Source organism: Xyrauchen texanus, chromosome 31 (genome assembly GCF_025860055.1).
Source record: "Xyrauchen texanus isolate HMW12.3.18 chromosome 31, RBS_HiC_50CHRs, whole genome shotgun sequence".
In the NCBI taxonomy this organism is placed as follows: Eukaryota; Metazoa; Chordata; class Actinopteri; order Cypriniformes; family Catostomidae; genus Xyrauchen; species Xyrauchen texanus.
This window is the reverse complement of record NC_068306.1, coordinates 2,156,902-2,174,547: the sequence shown is the minus strand read 5'-3', so window position 1 is coordinate 2,174,547 and position 17,646 is coordinate 2,156,902. Positions and strand designations below refer to the sequence as shown.

The 17,646-nt window shown below is 40.6% G+C and overlaps 1 protein-coding gene and 1 pseudogene across 3 annotated transcripts in view; both read left to right on the top strand.

Annotated features, from left to right (window-relative positions):
* Positions 1-5,664, top strand: part of LOC127624950 (zinc finger protein 160-like) — a 229,712-nt gene extending 224,048 nt beyond the window's left edge. For 2 of the 3 annotated variants that reach the window (XM_052099905.1, XM_052099908.1), the window contains one exon: positions 3,105-5,664. In XM_052099905.1, coding sequence (XP_051955865.1) covers positions 3,105-4,627 — 1,523 coding nt within the window. In that variant the 3' untranslated portion in view covers positions 4,628-5,664. The remainder of the gene's footprint in view (positions 1-3,104) is intronic. The other variant, XM_052099910.1, reaches the window with a different exon arrangement.
* Positions 5,665-7,546: 1,882 nt separating this feature from the next.
* LOC127625517 (zinc finger protein with KRAB and SCAN domains 7-like) lies at positions 7,547-17,572 on the top strand (annotated as a pseudogene).
* Positions 17,573-17,646: the final 74 nt, after the last annotated feature.

Below are 17,646 nucleotides of genomic sequence, written 5' to 3'. Positions count from 1 at the left end.
CATTACTGATGTAGGTTGTGAACAGGTCAGGTTTGGGGAATGTACAATTAATATTACTGATCGAAATCAATGATTAGTCATACAGTGTGACCCGAACACCCATACATGTAAAAACGCCCCAAACGGGCTTATATAGTCCAAGAGTCTGCTTCAAATATATATAGATAATTAAACACAACGAATTATGATTAATTAGGAATATACATCATATGCAGACAGGCTATATTAATTTTAATAACACCTCAATGAAATTGACTCGTAGGCTACCGCAACCAGTCAGTTCGTCCGCCGAACCACTTTATTTGGTACTTTTGATCAATTCTCCAGAGGGGTTATTCCTAGTTATAAGCTCACTCATCAAAAGCACGTTAACTTACTTTGATAATATCAGCTCGTAGCTTAAAATCGCACATTAAAGAGGCTTTTGTTTTGTAACCCACACACAGACAATTACGCATATAATTGAGTTTAATACAAGGCACTATGATATATCAGTGCAATTGACAAACATACATATAACACAGAATAAGCATAAAATAAATGAAATAAATGCAGTAAGGGAAAGTGAAGAATTATTGGAGGTATGGCAAACTTATTACAACAATTAACCCTTTAAGAGCCAGCAACTGGAATTACACACTTTAACGCGTTGGAATTTCAGGTGAAATCATACTTGCACACTAGACCTTTGTGTTGCTTGAGCGAGACTGCATGTCCTCGTGGCGTTCTTGAGACAGAGGACTTCGGTGCGGTGTTTCCAGAGCGTGGAGTTGAAACTCACTTGAAGAGGAATTGAAGGGTTGTTCCGAGAAGTTCGAAGCGTCTTAGGAATACTTGTTGAATAGTTGGCGAGTGTTCCGGAGGGTTGCAGAAGATCGGGAGAAGAAGTGAGAGATGTAAGATGGCTTGAAGAGGTACGGGAGAAGAGGGTTGAAGTAAGCAGCAAAGGAGTTCGAAGATAAGAGTTCAAGATAAGAGTTCAAAGAGAGAGTTCGAAGAGAAGAGAGTTCGAAGAGAGAGAGTTCGAAGAGAGGAGTTCGAAGAGAAGAGAGGGTGAAGGTCCGTTGTTGGTGCAATTTATGCCCTTAGAAAATGTGTCCCACCTCTCATTGGCTCGACCAATAAGAAGAGTGGAAGTTTCAGGCGGGAATTTGGTTTATTGCCCCTTTGTTCGGTCACGGCTCATTTGCATACTTCATGATTTAGTCAGACCTTCGCTTTGAACAACTCAAAAGATGGTAAAAACCTAACAGAACACAGTTCTACGGTTATCTTATATGTGTATTCCGTTAGGACACATCGTAAGGTTTAATTTGATACCAAGAAAAATGTGTTTGGTATCACTTAAAAGGAATATACACTCTTGGGCTGTTAAATATGAAGCCTCAGGGTTTAAAACTACACACATGTTAAACCATTCTACTAGTTTTGATCTAACACCAAAATGCAGAGCACACAGGGATTAAAACACTTTTCATTAAAAATAAGCCCTTTTAGGCTTTATGGGAAAGGCACACACATTTCTAATTCAAAGTTCCACATGGTTGTTCCTCACATGGTAACACGAGGATGTCACATGTGGGGGGGGGGCATCACGAGGATCCTCTGTCAATAGTTGGATTGTCTCTCTGACAACAGTTCCTCGTACTAACACAGACCATTTCCATGATCTTACAGAGGTCCTTTTGTCTCCAAAATAGCCGAGTCCATGATTCTCCATTCATTGATTCCTCCAGACGCTACACTGATGTAAAAAACAGCACCACCACTATTTGAAAAGTAATATTTTATCAAACCTAGACAGGCCCCATTTCCAGCAGCCATCACTCCAACACCTTATCCTTGAGTAATCATGTTAAATTGCTAATTTGGTACTAGAAAATCACTTGCCGTTATATCAGACACAGCTGAAAACTATTTGGTTCGTTAAATAAAGTGGTTTCAAAAAAGAAACGGCTTTTCTTGAGAAACTCATCATTCAGTCATTGGTTCTGGCTCTAACAGAGACAGAATGAGATGTGGAAGGCCAGATGTACAACTAAACGAGGATTAGTACATCAGAGTCTCTAGTTTGAGAAATAGACGCCTCACATGTCCTCCGCTGACAGCTTCATTGAATTCTACCTGCTCATCACCAGTTTTATGTACAACGGTAAAGAGAAGACTGTGTGTGTGTGTGTGTGTGTGTTGCCAAAAGTCAGAGTCAGGATTGTAGGCCTCCTTGCTCACACACACACCTTTTCAGATTGAGGTCAGGGCTTTGTCATGGCCACTCCAATACCTAGACTTTGTTGTCCTTAAGCCATTTTGCCAACTTTGGAGGTACGCTTGGGGTCATTGTCCATTTGGAAGACCCATTTGCGACCGAGCTTTAACTTCATGACTGATGTCTTGAGATTTTGCTTCAATATATCCACATAATTTTCATTCCTCATGATGCCATTTATTTTGTGACGTGCCCCAGTCCCTCCTGCAGCAAAGCACCCCCACAACATAATGCTGCCACCCCGCTTCACGGTTGGGATGCTGTTCTTCGGCTTGCAACCCTCACCCTTTTCTTCCAAACATAACGATAGTCATTATGGGCAACAGTTAAATTTTTAGGAGACAGAATGTGTCTCCTTCCTGAACGACATGATGGCTGCATGGTCCCATGGTGTTTATACTTTCATATTATTGTTTGTACAGATGAATGTGGTAACTTCAAGCATTTGGAAATTGCTCCCAAGTATGAACCAGACTTGTGGAGGTCAACAATTTATTTTTTGACTTCAGCCTATGTGTATGTAATCTTCTGACTTCAACTGTACATATATGGCTGTGTATTCAAGGGGCTGCTTGATGTTGGCAAATAATAACAATGACCATTTACATTGAAGTCTTAAAGAGCTAGAGATCTGAAAACTGTGTGTTTAGACTGAGAGCTATATAATATATAAATAATTTCTGACTATTGTTGGGGCAAAATAGTTAGTCTCAGGGAAGATAAAAAATAAAATAAAAAATTTAATCTGGTCTATTCTAATAGTTTATGTTGGGGTTCAATTTGATTTCTTTTTACATTTGTTCCTCTTAAATTTATTTTTGTCTTATGTTCATTGCAGAGCTGATGGAAGTGAAAGAACGTCAAGAACTGAATGAAGTGGAAAAGAGTTGCTCAAAGACTAAAAATAATTTTCCACTAATTTATCCTCAAAGAAGAGCAGCCAAGAAATGTTTTACAAATAAAAGGCGCCTTGATATACACAGTAGAGTTCACACTGGAGAGAAGCCTTACACATGCCGTCTGTGTGGAAAGAGTTTCACTCTGTCAGTACACCTGAAAACACACAAGAGAATTCATACTGGAGAGAAACCTTACAAGTGCTCACACTGTGGAAAGACTTTCACTTTACCACAAAGCTTGAAATTACACAAGAGAATTCATACTGGAGAGAAACCTTACAAGTGCTCACATTGTGGAAAGAGTTTCAGTTGGCCAGAAAGCTTGAAATCACATGAGAGAATTCATACTGGAGTGAAACCATACAAGTGTTCACACTGTGAAAAGAGTTTCACTCTGTCACAACACCTGAAATCACATGAGAGAATTCATACGGGAGAGAAACCTTACAAGTGCTCACACTGTGAAAAGACTTTCGCTAGGTCAGAAAACCTGAAAACACATGAGAGAATTCATACTGGAGAGAAACCATACAAGTGCTCACACTGTGGAAAGAGTTTCACTCAGCTACAAAGCTTGAAATTACACAAGAGAATTCATACTGGAGAGAAACCATACAAGTGCTCGCACTGTGGAAAGAGATTTACTGCGGCACAAAGCTTGAAAACACATGAGATAATTCATACCGGAGAGAAACCTTACAAGTGCTCACACTGTGGAAAGAGTTTCAATGCACCACAAAGCTTGAAAACACATGAGATAATTCATACTGGAGAGAAACCTTACAAGTGCTCACACTGTGGAAAGAGTTTCTTTGTGGCACAAAGCTTGAAAACACACGAGAGGATTCATACCGGAGAGAAACCTTACAAGTGCTCACACTGTGAAAAGAGTTTCACTTGGCCAGAAAGCTTGAAATCACATGAGATAATTCATACCGGAGAGAAACCTTACAAGTGTTCACACTGTGAAAAGACTTTTTTTCTGTCACATCACCTGAAAACACATGAGAGAATTCATACTGGAGAGAAACCATACAAGTGCTCACACTGTGGTAAGCGTTTCTCTCGGTCACAAAACCTGAAAACACATGAGAGAATTCATAGTGGAGAGAAACCATACAAGTGCTCACACTGTGGAAAGAGTTTCACTCAGCTACAAAGCTTGAAATTACATGAGAGAATTCATACTGGAGAGAAACCATACAAGTGCTCACACTGTGGACAGAGTTTCACTGCGGCACAAAGCTTGAAAACGCATCAGAGAATTCATACTGGAGAGAAACCTTACAAGTGCTCACATTGTGGAAAATGTTTCACTTGGCCAGAAAGCTTGAAATCACACAAGATAATTCATACCAGAGAGAAACCTTACAAGTGCTCACACTGTGGAAAGAGTTTCACTCAGTCAAAAACCCTGAAAAAACATGAGAGATTTCATACTGGAGAGAAACCATGCAAATAGGCCTGTCATGTTAACTACTTCTGTTGTACGATATATTATATATATTGTCTTAGAAATAATTGCGATAAACGATATTATTGTAATTTTAAGACCATTTTATGCCACTAATATAATTATAATATAATAACATAATAATGCAAGTACGTCCTTTCAAAGAGCATCTTTTAATTCTTAAGGATAGGCAGACTTTCAAAACCAAGTAATTCTTTTTTTTTTACCAGCTCACTCATAACTTTGGATATCATTGTGTTTGTTGATTTGATCTTTGACTGAACAACGTATTCGGAATTAGTTACATTATTTTAGTCTTAAGGTAGGACCTCCATGTCACACCTACCAATGACAGAGACCAGTGGCTGTAAGATCTTTAGCAGTCAGGAAGAAGTTTTCTTGAAATTTTGCACTGGCAAGCTGTTACCAACCACCGACGCGAACAAAAAACACATTGGTTTTGGCCAGATTTAGTTTGAAATGACATCAAACCCATTGGTTCTTCAAATTTGTGTGAAGTGTGCAGGGTCCTTCAGAGTTATTTATTTGGGAATCAAAATAAATTGGTAGTGCTGTGTCTAATACACTTTTTAGATTTGTAGAGAGCACTTGTTGAGAGTAGACTTCATGAAGATCATACGATTCCGGTATTTTGTAAATAAGTCTCGCCACCCAGCCCTACTGTTGTATTGAGCCCAGAATATTTCTTTAAACCTTAAACCAAGTGCACAATAAACAAATTACAGTGGGCATACGCTTAATGAATGAAGCCACAATCCCAAACTTCATACAAAAACTTGCGCACATAGTGATGGAAGAGTTGATAACATGTAAGAATTGCTTACTCCCATTATTGCACTGATTGGCACAAAATGGTGAAAAATAAGAAATAACACAAAATTATGTTCAGACAGCATTTTCCCTTAATGTTAGTATATGGTTCCAATTTGGTAATTTTATGGGGGAACCAATTCTTAACGTTCTAGGATGGCACATTTTTATATGCTAATTTTTGACTGAGGTTGCACAGGTTGTTTATAAGTCTATGTTCATCCCTTTCTTATTTAATTTTTTCTTAATTATAATTCATATCTGTATGATGCCATTAAAATTGTCTTTCTTATTTTAATGTGTGTTTTGTGTTTCCTTGCCAAAATATTTTCTGTGGATTGTAATGGGTTTTTCCTTAAATGTCCAGGATTTTGTTAATTTCTTCAGCTTTTAAATGTTCTATATAAACTAGATCTGAAGTAAATGTGAGTGGTGCTTGGCGTGGAAAAACTTGTCATCACGATGTCCCACAAAGGGCCTCTGTACACTGCCTGGAGTCAAAAGTGTAAGGCTAGCACCAGAATGTCTACACCCAAAAGGCTCTGTCAGAGGTAACGTCATGAAACTCACACAGAAGAGCATCTCCACCTGAGACAACACACCATACTGATTAAGGACTAAATAATACAAATCTCACTCACTTCTGCCCCCTCTATCACCTCAGGTCACTTTTGGGTAACCAAAAATGTATGACTTGCCCTGTTCTGTAATGCAAAAGGTTTTCTGATCATACATGTGTGGTATCATTCTAGAGGTATCAGTGCTACTGTTAAAATGGTCTCATTCCATTTCAGCAAAGTTAAATCACAAGTTAGATTTAAGAACTTAAAATACTGTGTTCTATCAGGGGCATGCCCCTCTCAAGACTCACAGAAACCATCAGATTAGGTGCATTCTTTGTAAACATCAAACGACCTACTAAATCACAAGTTTCAAAGGTCTAATTACAACTCCCTAAATTGTAAATCAAATCCTGGATAACATCAAACAAACACATGTAAAATAACAATATAATTGTTTGGTACATGCAGGAGATGGGTGTGAAGGCAATCTAAAGGTGCCATCTACACCTCACATCACTACAGAAACAAAAATAGCTATATGGCCTCACGATTTAGCATCGGAAACAAATTATGCAACACCAATTGTTCTAAAACAGGTTCCAGACATGAACGTACAGAGCACACACTTCCATCACTACACTCTCATGACATCTTGACCTGGTACAGACAGTAAAACTAGCTAGGCTCAATCACTACACATCATGGAATAAAATAATGGCCTAGATTCCGAAAGTACTAATCCACTGAAGATTTGGCCTGCCTCTCATATACACATAGCCTGTCTCATTTACGACATTACGAACCTGTTTCCATAAAACAGTCAGAATTATGGCACACGTGACATTATATAAAACACTAATGTATATGGGACATGTGCATGGCTAGTCACACATCAATTATTTTATTTCTAATTGCAAGCAAACTTGCCACCCAAATTTCAAGATTTCCACCTACATATTAATCAAACCAATTGATTGTTGTTTTAATTCCTTCACTTATGGAGGACTGACCTGTCCTGCCAATCACTCCTTTGCAAGGAGGTAACAGAGGACTTTTCTATGGGTCAGATCAACATCCTAGGGATGATACCACTGGCTACGAGCACAGCGCACAAGCTGTGGCAGACACGATGGACTTGGCACAAACAATCATCTTGCAGATTGAATATCACCTCACCCAGGCACAGATAGAGACAAATCTGGCCAAAAGGTCTGCAAAAATCCTTTCCACTTCATCTACACGCTCAGCACTGTATGCCTACACATGGTGGGACTGAATATTTCGAGATGTGCAATAGGCATTGCCCTCATCTTCACATTCACACTGTTCCAGTGTTGCTACTTCAGAAGCCTCATCAGATCCTTATGGACATCGATCAACGCTTAGCCCGTTACAACTGCACACACTTCAGAACTCTGTTAGGACTGCACCGGCATAAAAAGGCAAATAAATAAAGAGCCTTACTGGACTGCATCACTGCCCCCTGTCTCGTCCTTTCCACACTGGTGCCAGAACCCGGGAAAATGTACACCCCATGGAGTCCTCCCAGTTGGCCGAGATCCTTCAGTCCCTCGCCGGCATGCATCAGAGTCACCAACAAGCCCTGCTTGAGATGTGCCAAGACCAGGACCACCGCTTTTTCGAGATCCTGCGAGCTCTAGCAGAGGACCGACATGCTATCCAGAGCCTGCTCGGCCAGGAGAGAGCCCCGGCCGTAACCCCAGACAACCGCAGCCCCCTGCCACCACCCACACTCCAGAAGATGGAGCGGAAGATGATGCCGAGGCATTCCTCAACTTGTTTGAGCGGACTGCGGAGATCTGGAGCTGGCCGTGTGACCAGTGTCCAGGCTCCTCCCACTACTGTTCGGGGAAGCCCAGCTTGCTGCCCAATAGTTGCTGGCGGTGAATCTCTTGGCCTATGATGACTTAAAAAAACATCCTGCAGCGGGTGGGTCATAGCCCGGAACAATATCAACAGCTGTTCCATTCCTTGAAGCGTGCTGGAAATGGCTGCTGGTGGGGAATCATGACGTCGGGGGAGTGATTGACTAGGTGGTACTGGAGCAGCTGATTCGTCGACTGCCAAAGGGGACAGCGGAATGGCTCCAGTGCCACCGCCGGTGTTGCTGGAGGGAGCTGTCCAGCTTGCGGAGGAACATTTGGTGGCGTACCTGAGCACATGAGCCCTCTTCTCTCTCGCTCTCTCTCCTGTGTGTTCCCCCTTCCCTCTCACACTGCTCTCTCGCAGATGCCCCCGACCGAGCCAGAACGTACCACATACCGGTGGTACTCACCAAGCATTAGTGGACACCGGTTGTAATCAAACCACTATCCACCAATGCTTGGTTCATTGGGCACAGCTAAAATGGTGAGGGTGAAGTGTGTGCATGGGGATATTCACAAATACCCTATGGTGACCCTAGTGATTAAATTTCAGGGAACAAAGCATAGAGTGGATGCTGCAGTTAGTCCAGCCTCACCCATCTGCTGATCTTGGGGACTAATTGGCCTGAATTTCAAAATGTATTAAAGGGAATATGCGCAGATGGGTCCTGCATAAAAGTGATGATGTGAAGTGTGTGATGCTTTGGCAGGGGAGATGGACCCGGGGCCATCTTCATCAGCTCCAATTCATGATGACGTGAGGGGGGAGAGGCTGCGGTACCTCCCTTCGGGGGATTTTCCGAAGGGGATTTCCCTCTGGAGCAGTAGCGAGACAAAACCCTCAAGCATGCCTTTGACCAAGTAAGTGTGATTGATGGTCAACCACTCCGCCTGAATATCGCACTTTCATATCCCTTTTTTACAATTATAAATGAGCGGTTGTATAGAGTGACGCAGGACACTCATACAAAGGAAGATACAATCCAGTTCTTAATACCATGGAGCCGCCGGGCAATGGTTTTCCAGGCAGCTCACTATAATCCGATGGCAGATGACCTAGGGGAATGAAAAACACTGAACCGCTTAATAGACCGTTTTTATTGGCCGGGCATTGGCGGCGATGTCCGCAGGTGGTGTGTGGCGTGCCATGAATGTCAGCTGGAGAACCCACCGGCCAGCCCAGAAGCACCATTGCGCCGCCTTCTGCTAATCGAGGTCCCCTTCGAAAGAATTGGCATGGACCTCGTCGGACCATTAGAGTGGTCAGCATGAGGACATCGCTTTGTGTTAATCCTAGTGGATTATGCAACGTGATAGCCGGAAGCAGTGTCTCTGTGCAACATATCAGCACGTATTGTTGCAGAGGCACTCTTCAAAATAATCTCCTGGGTGGGGATTCCTAAAGAAATCCTCATCTACCAGGACACAACCTTTATGTCATATACACTAGGAAAGCTTTATGAACTATTTGGTATTAAATCGATTTGCACCAGCGTTTACCATCCGCAGACAGATGCCCTGGTGGAGTGATTTAATAAAACCCTTAAGACCATGATTCGTATGTTCGTGCACAATGATGCTATAAATTGGGATAAATGGCTCGACCCCCTGTTATTCGCAGTGCGAGAGGTCCCTCAGGCCTCCACAGGATTTTCGCATTCAAGCTGATGTATGGGCGGTGCCCGCGCGGGGTGCTTGACGTCATCTGCAAAGCTTGGGAGGAGGGACCTTCAAATAGCAAGAATGAAATTCAGTACATTCTTGATTTTAGAGCAAAACTGCACACACTGGGGCAACTAACACAGGAGAATTTTCTCCCAGCTCAAGGACAACAGAGCCGGCTGTATAACAGGGCAACTCGGCTGCGGGAATTTGCACCTGGAGATAAGGTATTCGTATTACTCCCCACATCGAGCTCCAAATTACTCGCCAAGTGGCAAGGACCCTTTAAGGTCACACGATGAGTCTGGGAACTCGATTATGAGGTAAAGTGAACTGATAGAGGTCAAATATATCACCTCAACCTCCTGAAATTATGGAGGGAGGCTGTCCCTGTGAGATTGGCTACGGTAGTTCTGGAGAGGGCAGAGCTCGGCCCGGAGGTAAACACAAAACCTAATCGTAACACTCTTCACTTGCGGAGACCACCTCTCACCGTATCAGCTCGCAGGAGTTGCCGAGTTGCAACAAGAATTTGCAGATGTGTTCTCCCCTCTACCGGGTCATACGACCCTCATCCAGCACCACATTGAGACTGAACTGGGAGTGGTGGTACGTAGCCATCCCTATTGCTTGCCAGTGCACAAAAACAAAATAGTACGGGAAGAGTTGGAATCGATGCTTGATATGGGGCTACTAGAGGAATCCCACAGTGATTGGTCCAGTCCAGTTGTTCTAGTTCCTAAGAGCGACAGGTCTGTACAGTTCTGGGTTATTGGTAGATCCCCCTGACACCAATTTCCCGTGAAAAAAAGCCTTCTCCATGGCGTTTGGATTGCACCAATTTGTGACACTTCCATTCAGTTTGTTTGGGGCCCTGGCTACGTTTCAGCGTCTCATGGCAGTCCTCAGACCTCATACAGCTTATGCCGCTGCCTACTTGGATGATATTATCATTTATTGCAATGATTGGCAGCAGCAATTGTGACCTGCCCAGGTCCCAAGACCAAAAAGGGGGTGAGACAGTTCCTGGGGCTGGCTGGCTATTACAGGAGGCTTGTGCCTAATTATTCTGATGTCACCAGTCCGCTTACTGATCTCACTAAAAAGGGGGCTCCAGACCCGGTCCAGTGGATGAAGCAGTGCCAACAAACAAAGTACAACACCGTTGAGAAGGAGTGTCTGGCCATAAAGTGGACAGTCCTCACCCTCTGGTACTACCCGCTGGGGTGGGTCTTCACCCTCTGCTCGGATCACACCCCACTCCAATGGCTCCACCGCATGAAGGATACCAACGCGTGGATAGGTAGGCAGGCCGGATGGCTGAGTCGGGCGGTGGGGATATGTGGCAGCAGGGGTTTGGTCAAGCATCTGTCCGGAGAGAAAGCGGTAAGGGCGCTTTCACCTGAGCTAAATTATGTCTAACACCTGTCTCTAATTCCAGTGAGCATGGAGAGAGCGGCATATAAACGGCCACGCCACCGCCACAAAGAGAGAGAGAGAGAACGACACGAGTGACTAGTGACTGGCGTGTCTTATTAAATGTTTATTGTGAAGCTGAAGAGTTTATATTGAAATTTATAGTGTTCTGAAGATGAAGACTAAGTTTGTGTTACATGTTGATTTAATTGGAGAGGACTACACATGCATAATCCAATAAAGAGCCTTACTGGACCGCATCACAGTCCCCTGTCTCGTTCTTCATTTTAATGTGCGTGCTGATGATTGCCTACATATGTTCAAAATTAGTATTCATTTCTTAAAGAGTACAACTATATTAATGAGGAAATAATGACTTAGTACACATTGAACTAATATTATGAAAATATGTTGCAATGCTAAACGTTTGTCTTTTGTATTCAACAGAAGAAAGTCAAACAGGTTTGAACAACATGAGGGTGATTCAATGATGACATTATTTTCATTTTGGGGTGAATTATTCTTTAACTTTTTGGTTTCCCAGTGATGTCTGAATTTGTGCTGCTTTATTAGAGAAAGATTTCAAATTATAGAAACATTTATGAAATGTCAAGGAAAATAGAAGTCTGGTCACTTCAGATTTTAAGTTGAACAACAGTAGGACTGATGAATCAGATGTCGGCGTTTTATTCACTCCAGTCCAGCAGGAGGCGGAAATTCACCGGAAGTTGTTTTAATAAACTTACAGAAAACACCAGAAGAAGAAGATCTGAAAGTTTGGGCGGTCAGTTCTGTAAGTGTTCAATGTGTTTTACATTATTATTGGCGATTGTATTGATTTTTCTGTGCATGTTGTTTTTGAAACTATTTGTTGTTTTAGCTGGTTTTGTTACTGGTCGCATGCACGGGAAAAAAACAAAACAGTTAATGGGGTCGGTTGCATCACCTATGCACATGCAACTTAACCTAGTTGTGGTGTAAATGGGCACCTCTATGTTCAGACTGAAGGCAAATTCGATTTTTTTTCTCGAATCAGATCTCTTCAGGCAGACTGTCCGCACTATTAATTGCAAGTGATTAAATCAGATTCACGCGATTAGACAACCAACCTATCTGCGCGTGTTGCTTAGGTAACGAGGTAGCCGTACCCACGTGACGATGCTTTCAAAACAGATGCGGAAAAAATGGAGGTGCATCATCTCGCTCCTGTCCAGTCGCGGTGCAGAAGTCCTCCATCACAGTTAAAACTCAGCGACGGGGGAGACTTTTAAATATTTGCTGTGTCTGAAATCGCCCACTCGTTCACTCATTCACTATTTCCTATATAGTGAATGGCTGTGAGTGAACGAAATCAGTGAGCGATATCAGCCACTGACATAAATTCCATGCGTCAGAGAACTGTCGCAGATATTTGTCATGAACATTTCACCTGTGTGGCTTCATGAATTTGATAATCTCTGTAGTCTTTGTATTTATATATATATAATTTATAATAGGCAACTCAATATTTTACTGTCTTTAATGCAAAACAGACTTCTGTGCCAAGTGGGCAGCATTTCAGTCACTATTTCATATCTCAATCTGTTGTCTGACAACAGAAACAGAAAAATATGTAAATGAGAACAGTTTATTGGGAATTCTTATGTATTAAAATACAGTATGTGAGCACAGTAGGGGAGAAGAAAACAAATATAAAGGGCTGACACTAGGTAGAATGCAAATACAATGTCTTGGCATCATGAATATGATAATTAAAGCATGTCTCAACTGATTATGGCTTAACTGAACAACTAATGATTTGATATAACTTCTATATTTATATACTCAGTTAAAGAAACAATGTGAACCCAGTTTATAATTTGTTTGGTCGAACTGTATCTAAATTTTACAATAGTGTTGCCAGGACACTTCTCAATCAGGTGAGAAAAATAGGTGCAGAATATTTCTCTCACATACTTTGCAAGTCTGCTGCTGTTTTTGTGCATGTCGGTGACTTCTCAAGTTCATGTTGATTGTAACTATAGCAGCAGCTGTTCCTGAGTATAATTAAATACGATTGTGAATTGGGTATAAAAAGAAGTAATTAAATAATTATTTAGAACCCCAGTGAGCAAGCTGAAGGCAACTGTGTTAAGGAACACAAAACTCCATAAGATGTTGGTTAGTGGAGAAAAATAACCTTGGGAGAAACCAGGCTCACTGTGCGGGCCAGCATGAATATAATACCAATACCTGGACCAGAAGGTCACTTAAGTACTGTGTAGCTAGACCATTCAAAGCTTTGTATGTAGTTAACAGAATTTTACAATTCATTTGAAGTTTGACAGGCAGCCAATGTATCGATGATAAATTGGGGCTAATATGATCATATTTCTTAGTTCTAGTCAGCTCTCTGGCAGCTATATTTTGAACCAATTGAAGTTTATTTATTGATCTTGCTGGATATCCTCCCAGTAATGCATTACAATAATCTAATCTTGAGGTCATGAACGCATTAATTAGTTTTTCAGCATCAGAAACAGATAGCATGTATCATAATTTAGCAATATTTCTGATGTGGAATAGTGCTATTCTACAAACATTTGTAATAGGGTTGCAAAGGTATGAGATTTTCACTAGAGATGCACCGATCGACCGGCCAGGGACCGGAATTAGCCGATTTTCTGCATGCTCGGCCCGGACCGGTGATCTGCCGGTCCGCCTCACGTCTTTGCGATTCCAAGCCAGTCCGTTTTGTTGCCAGTGGCGCAAATATTGCATCGCACACTGTTGGTATTGAGGCTGGTGAAATGTAGCCAAGCTTTTTATCTTTTCCACATCTTTCACATATGTGGGGTTTGAGATGCATCGCCAGTTCATTCTGAAGTGCACACAGACCAAGTTTATCTGTCTTTAATCGCAGACTTTGGCAGTTAAATATTCATAAATTATCATATCTCCATTTTGTTGATATTTTGATAAATTCTACAGCCCTGAAGGATTGTGAAATTAGTCTACTGATGCAATCTATAAAACTTAATGGCCAAATAAATGCTCATTAAAATCATCACGAGTATTCACGCTATTGTTGAATTTGTTATCTTTATGGGTATTTGATGTATAGCCCAGCCCTAGTTAGTTGCATTGCCACTTTTTGTTGCCACTGTTTTTAAACAAAGTGGACATACCGGCTCGTTCGGTTCGGTTGGGCTCTCCTCTCTCATTTGGTTTAACCCTCTGGGGTCGACGGACGCACCGGTGCATCCTGCTGGATATTTTCATCATTACAGCAGAAACAACTTAAAATACTCCATCATTTTTGGGTATACAGATAAGTGGAAGACATCATTAGAGACTATAAAGGGTCTTCTTTTATTTGTGTACATTCACAGTAACAACAAAATCTTGTGCTTTTGTAAAATAAAAAGAGTGAGCTTTCAGCAGTCTCTGTTCACAAGCATATTTCAGAAACACGTCACAAAAATTAACTGAAACTTCGTGAATACTTATCACACAAACATGTGTCTAAAGAAAGCTTAAAATGTCTACTTTTAAATAAAACTATTCCAATTTAAAACAAATATTCTCCTGCAATGCAATCTGTTTGAAACAAAGCGATGTACATTTTTTACCGGTTCGTCTAATTATCTGTAATGTGATCCCACGCACCAGCAGAGCATGCCATTCTTACGCTAATGTGCTGAGACGATCAACGCAAATGTACACGCCCCCCTGACTGTGAAGTCTGATGTAAACACATTTCATTCATTTTTCTGCACGTTTGTAAGGACACACAGGTGAGGAAACTTCTGGATATTAAGTAAGATTTAACATTTTCATTAGAAGAAGTGTGGGACTCCAATGAACGTTAATATTTTGAAGAGAGACTTGATCCAGCCGAGGATACAATTTCAGACGAGTAAGTCTTTAGTTTTCATTAGCTGACCTGCTATTTTATATAAACATGTACATAATTTACTAGTCGGACCGTTTCCAGACTTGTCAGCCAGGATTCAGAGTATTGAAATTTGAAAAATGTCCTAATAAGCTAATTTTAAAAGTTACATTTAAATGCTGTTTTGCAGGTATTGACAGAATTTTCATTTTGGTTGAACTTTCCTTTTATGAATTCATGTCAATGTTCACCAGTTTAAAGTTGACAAAATGGCCAGAAAAATTTATAGTAAAGTTCACCCAAAAACTAGTATTTCTCTCCCATTTTTATATATAGCCTGTTTTAATATTCCTGCAGTCAGGAAGAAAAAAACAAACACACATTTATATTTATAGCATTTCTGAAAGAACAGATCTATTATTTTGTTTAATTATATAATAATGTTTTTGAGTTTGATGAATGTCAGTCCATTATATTGATGATGTTTGTGTGTTCAGATGTTCATCATGAGAGAGCAGGTGGATGTGATTCATGCTGGAGAACAGCAGATGCTGCAGACACCTGTGAAGATTGAAGTGAAGCAGGAGATAAAAGAAGAAAACACAACAGAAGAACAACAGACTGATGAAGATGTTGATTTGATTCCTGCAGGTATGTTTCTTTCTTTAATGTTGTGTTACATTTTAATGACAAGCCTCTGTTATGTCTGAAGTTTGATACAAGTAAGACAGTTTTATCACTCGCATGTCAAACTAAAAATTTCCCTGCTGTTTTTATTTTAGTTTTAGTGCTCAGTTGTCTTTTAAAAAGGTGCATGTACTGACAATCTTGTTATTCTAAACATGTGTGACTTTCATTCTGAATCTAGTGCTGGCAATATGACGATATATGTAAAATATATATATATATATATATATACATATACACACACAACAGTTAGTTCTGGTCCTCAAATCTGAGTGGACGAGCGACATTCCATAAGCACTAATGGTCTTATATCACTTGGACGCTTCACTGTGTGTATCACTCCGCTTGTGCCATTCTAAACTAATTTTAAGAGCAGTGCAGATTTGTTAAGAAAAAGTGTTTGTCTTTTTTTTTACATTACATATGTTAGATGGTGGCAAAAGATAATTTTTGTGTCTAATATGAGCCTGTCAGACTGATTAATTACACAATGCATGCTGTTTAAATCAGCGACGGACATTGCGGTTTCTATAGTGATCGACTCTTGCGCACCGGCTACCGTGAAATAGGGGGAAATACCACTGCTTGGAAGCTATTTTTCCACTTGAGAAAGCTGATCTTCAGAAAGCTGACAGCATCTCTGCTTGGGAGTGGCAACAGTTGATCGCACACCTCCCGTCTCTCTCGCACACATACACATCCATCCTTGATTATCCAATAACTTGTTAGAAACAGCACAAGCCATGATACTATTTCTGAGGTGAAATTTTTTAATTAACGGAGGCTTCGGCGCATCATTTGTTTCGAACCAGCAACAGCAGATTCTGATCCGTCGCGTAATAACGCACAAATGGGTTTTTTATGAACGTAGCATGATTACTCAAGGATGAGGTGTTGGAGTGATTGCTGCTAGAAATAGGGCCTGTCTAGATTTGATAAAAATACTTTGACTATACATTGTGATCAGTTGAATGCCACTTTGATGAATAAAAGTACTGATTGCCTTCTGAAACAGCACAATCTGTACATTATAAGTAATTTTTCCAACAGTTTTTACAGACTGATTGTTTCACTTTTAATTGACTATATCACAATTCCAGTGGGTCAGAAGTTTATTTATTTATTGATTGATTGATACATTTATTGTAGGGGGAAATTCAGATGTTGCAGCAGCAACACAACCCATATCTTAAAATATATATAATTTAAAAACTATTAATATGAGAGATAAAAACAACAAGAACAAAGAAAAACAACGGACAATAAACAGTATTGCACCTACTTAAGCACTGCATCATAATAATAATACACCAGTAACAAATCATGTATAATATTGATTGTACAATCCTTTTGAATTTATTGTGTTTATTGTAGAGCTGATGGAAGTGAAAGAATGTGAAGAACTGCATGTATTGGAGGACAAACAGCATGATTTTATAAGTGGAATAAAATCTTTGAGTGGCTCAAACACTGAAAACAATTTCTCACCAAATAATCCTCAAAAAAGAGCAACCAAGAAATCTTTCACCTGCTCTCAGTGTGGAAAGAGTTTCATATGTAAAAGCAAACTTAATAGGCACATGAGAATTCATACTGGAGAGAAACCTTACACGTGCCATCAGTGTGGGAAAAGTTTTGCAGATGCAGGCAATTTCAAGAAACATCTCTTTTATCACTCTGGAGAAAAGTTATTTGAATGTGATAAGTGTGGGAAAACATTCGTTCTTGCACAGTACCTAAAACAACATCTGAGAAGCCTTACAAGTGTTCATTTTGTGGAAAGAGTTTTGCACGCGTGTCCTATTTGAAACAGCACCAGAAAATTCATACCGGTGTGGCGGCTCATATGTGCTTTGAATGTGGGAAGTCCTTTATTACAGCCAACAGCTTAAAACAGCACCAAAGAATTCATACTGGAGAGAAACCATACAAGTGCTCACACTGTGGAAAGAGTTACACTCAGTCACAAAACCTGAAAACACATCAGAGAAACCATACCTTTGACATCTGGAACGCTGGAGAGTTTTCTTACTGAGAGGAAAAGGATCTTCAATATTCCACGACACTCACTGGATGTTGCATCTTTAGCAACACTTGCCTCTGTGATCA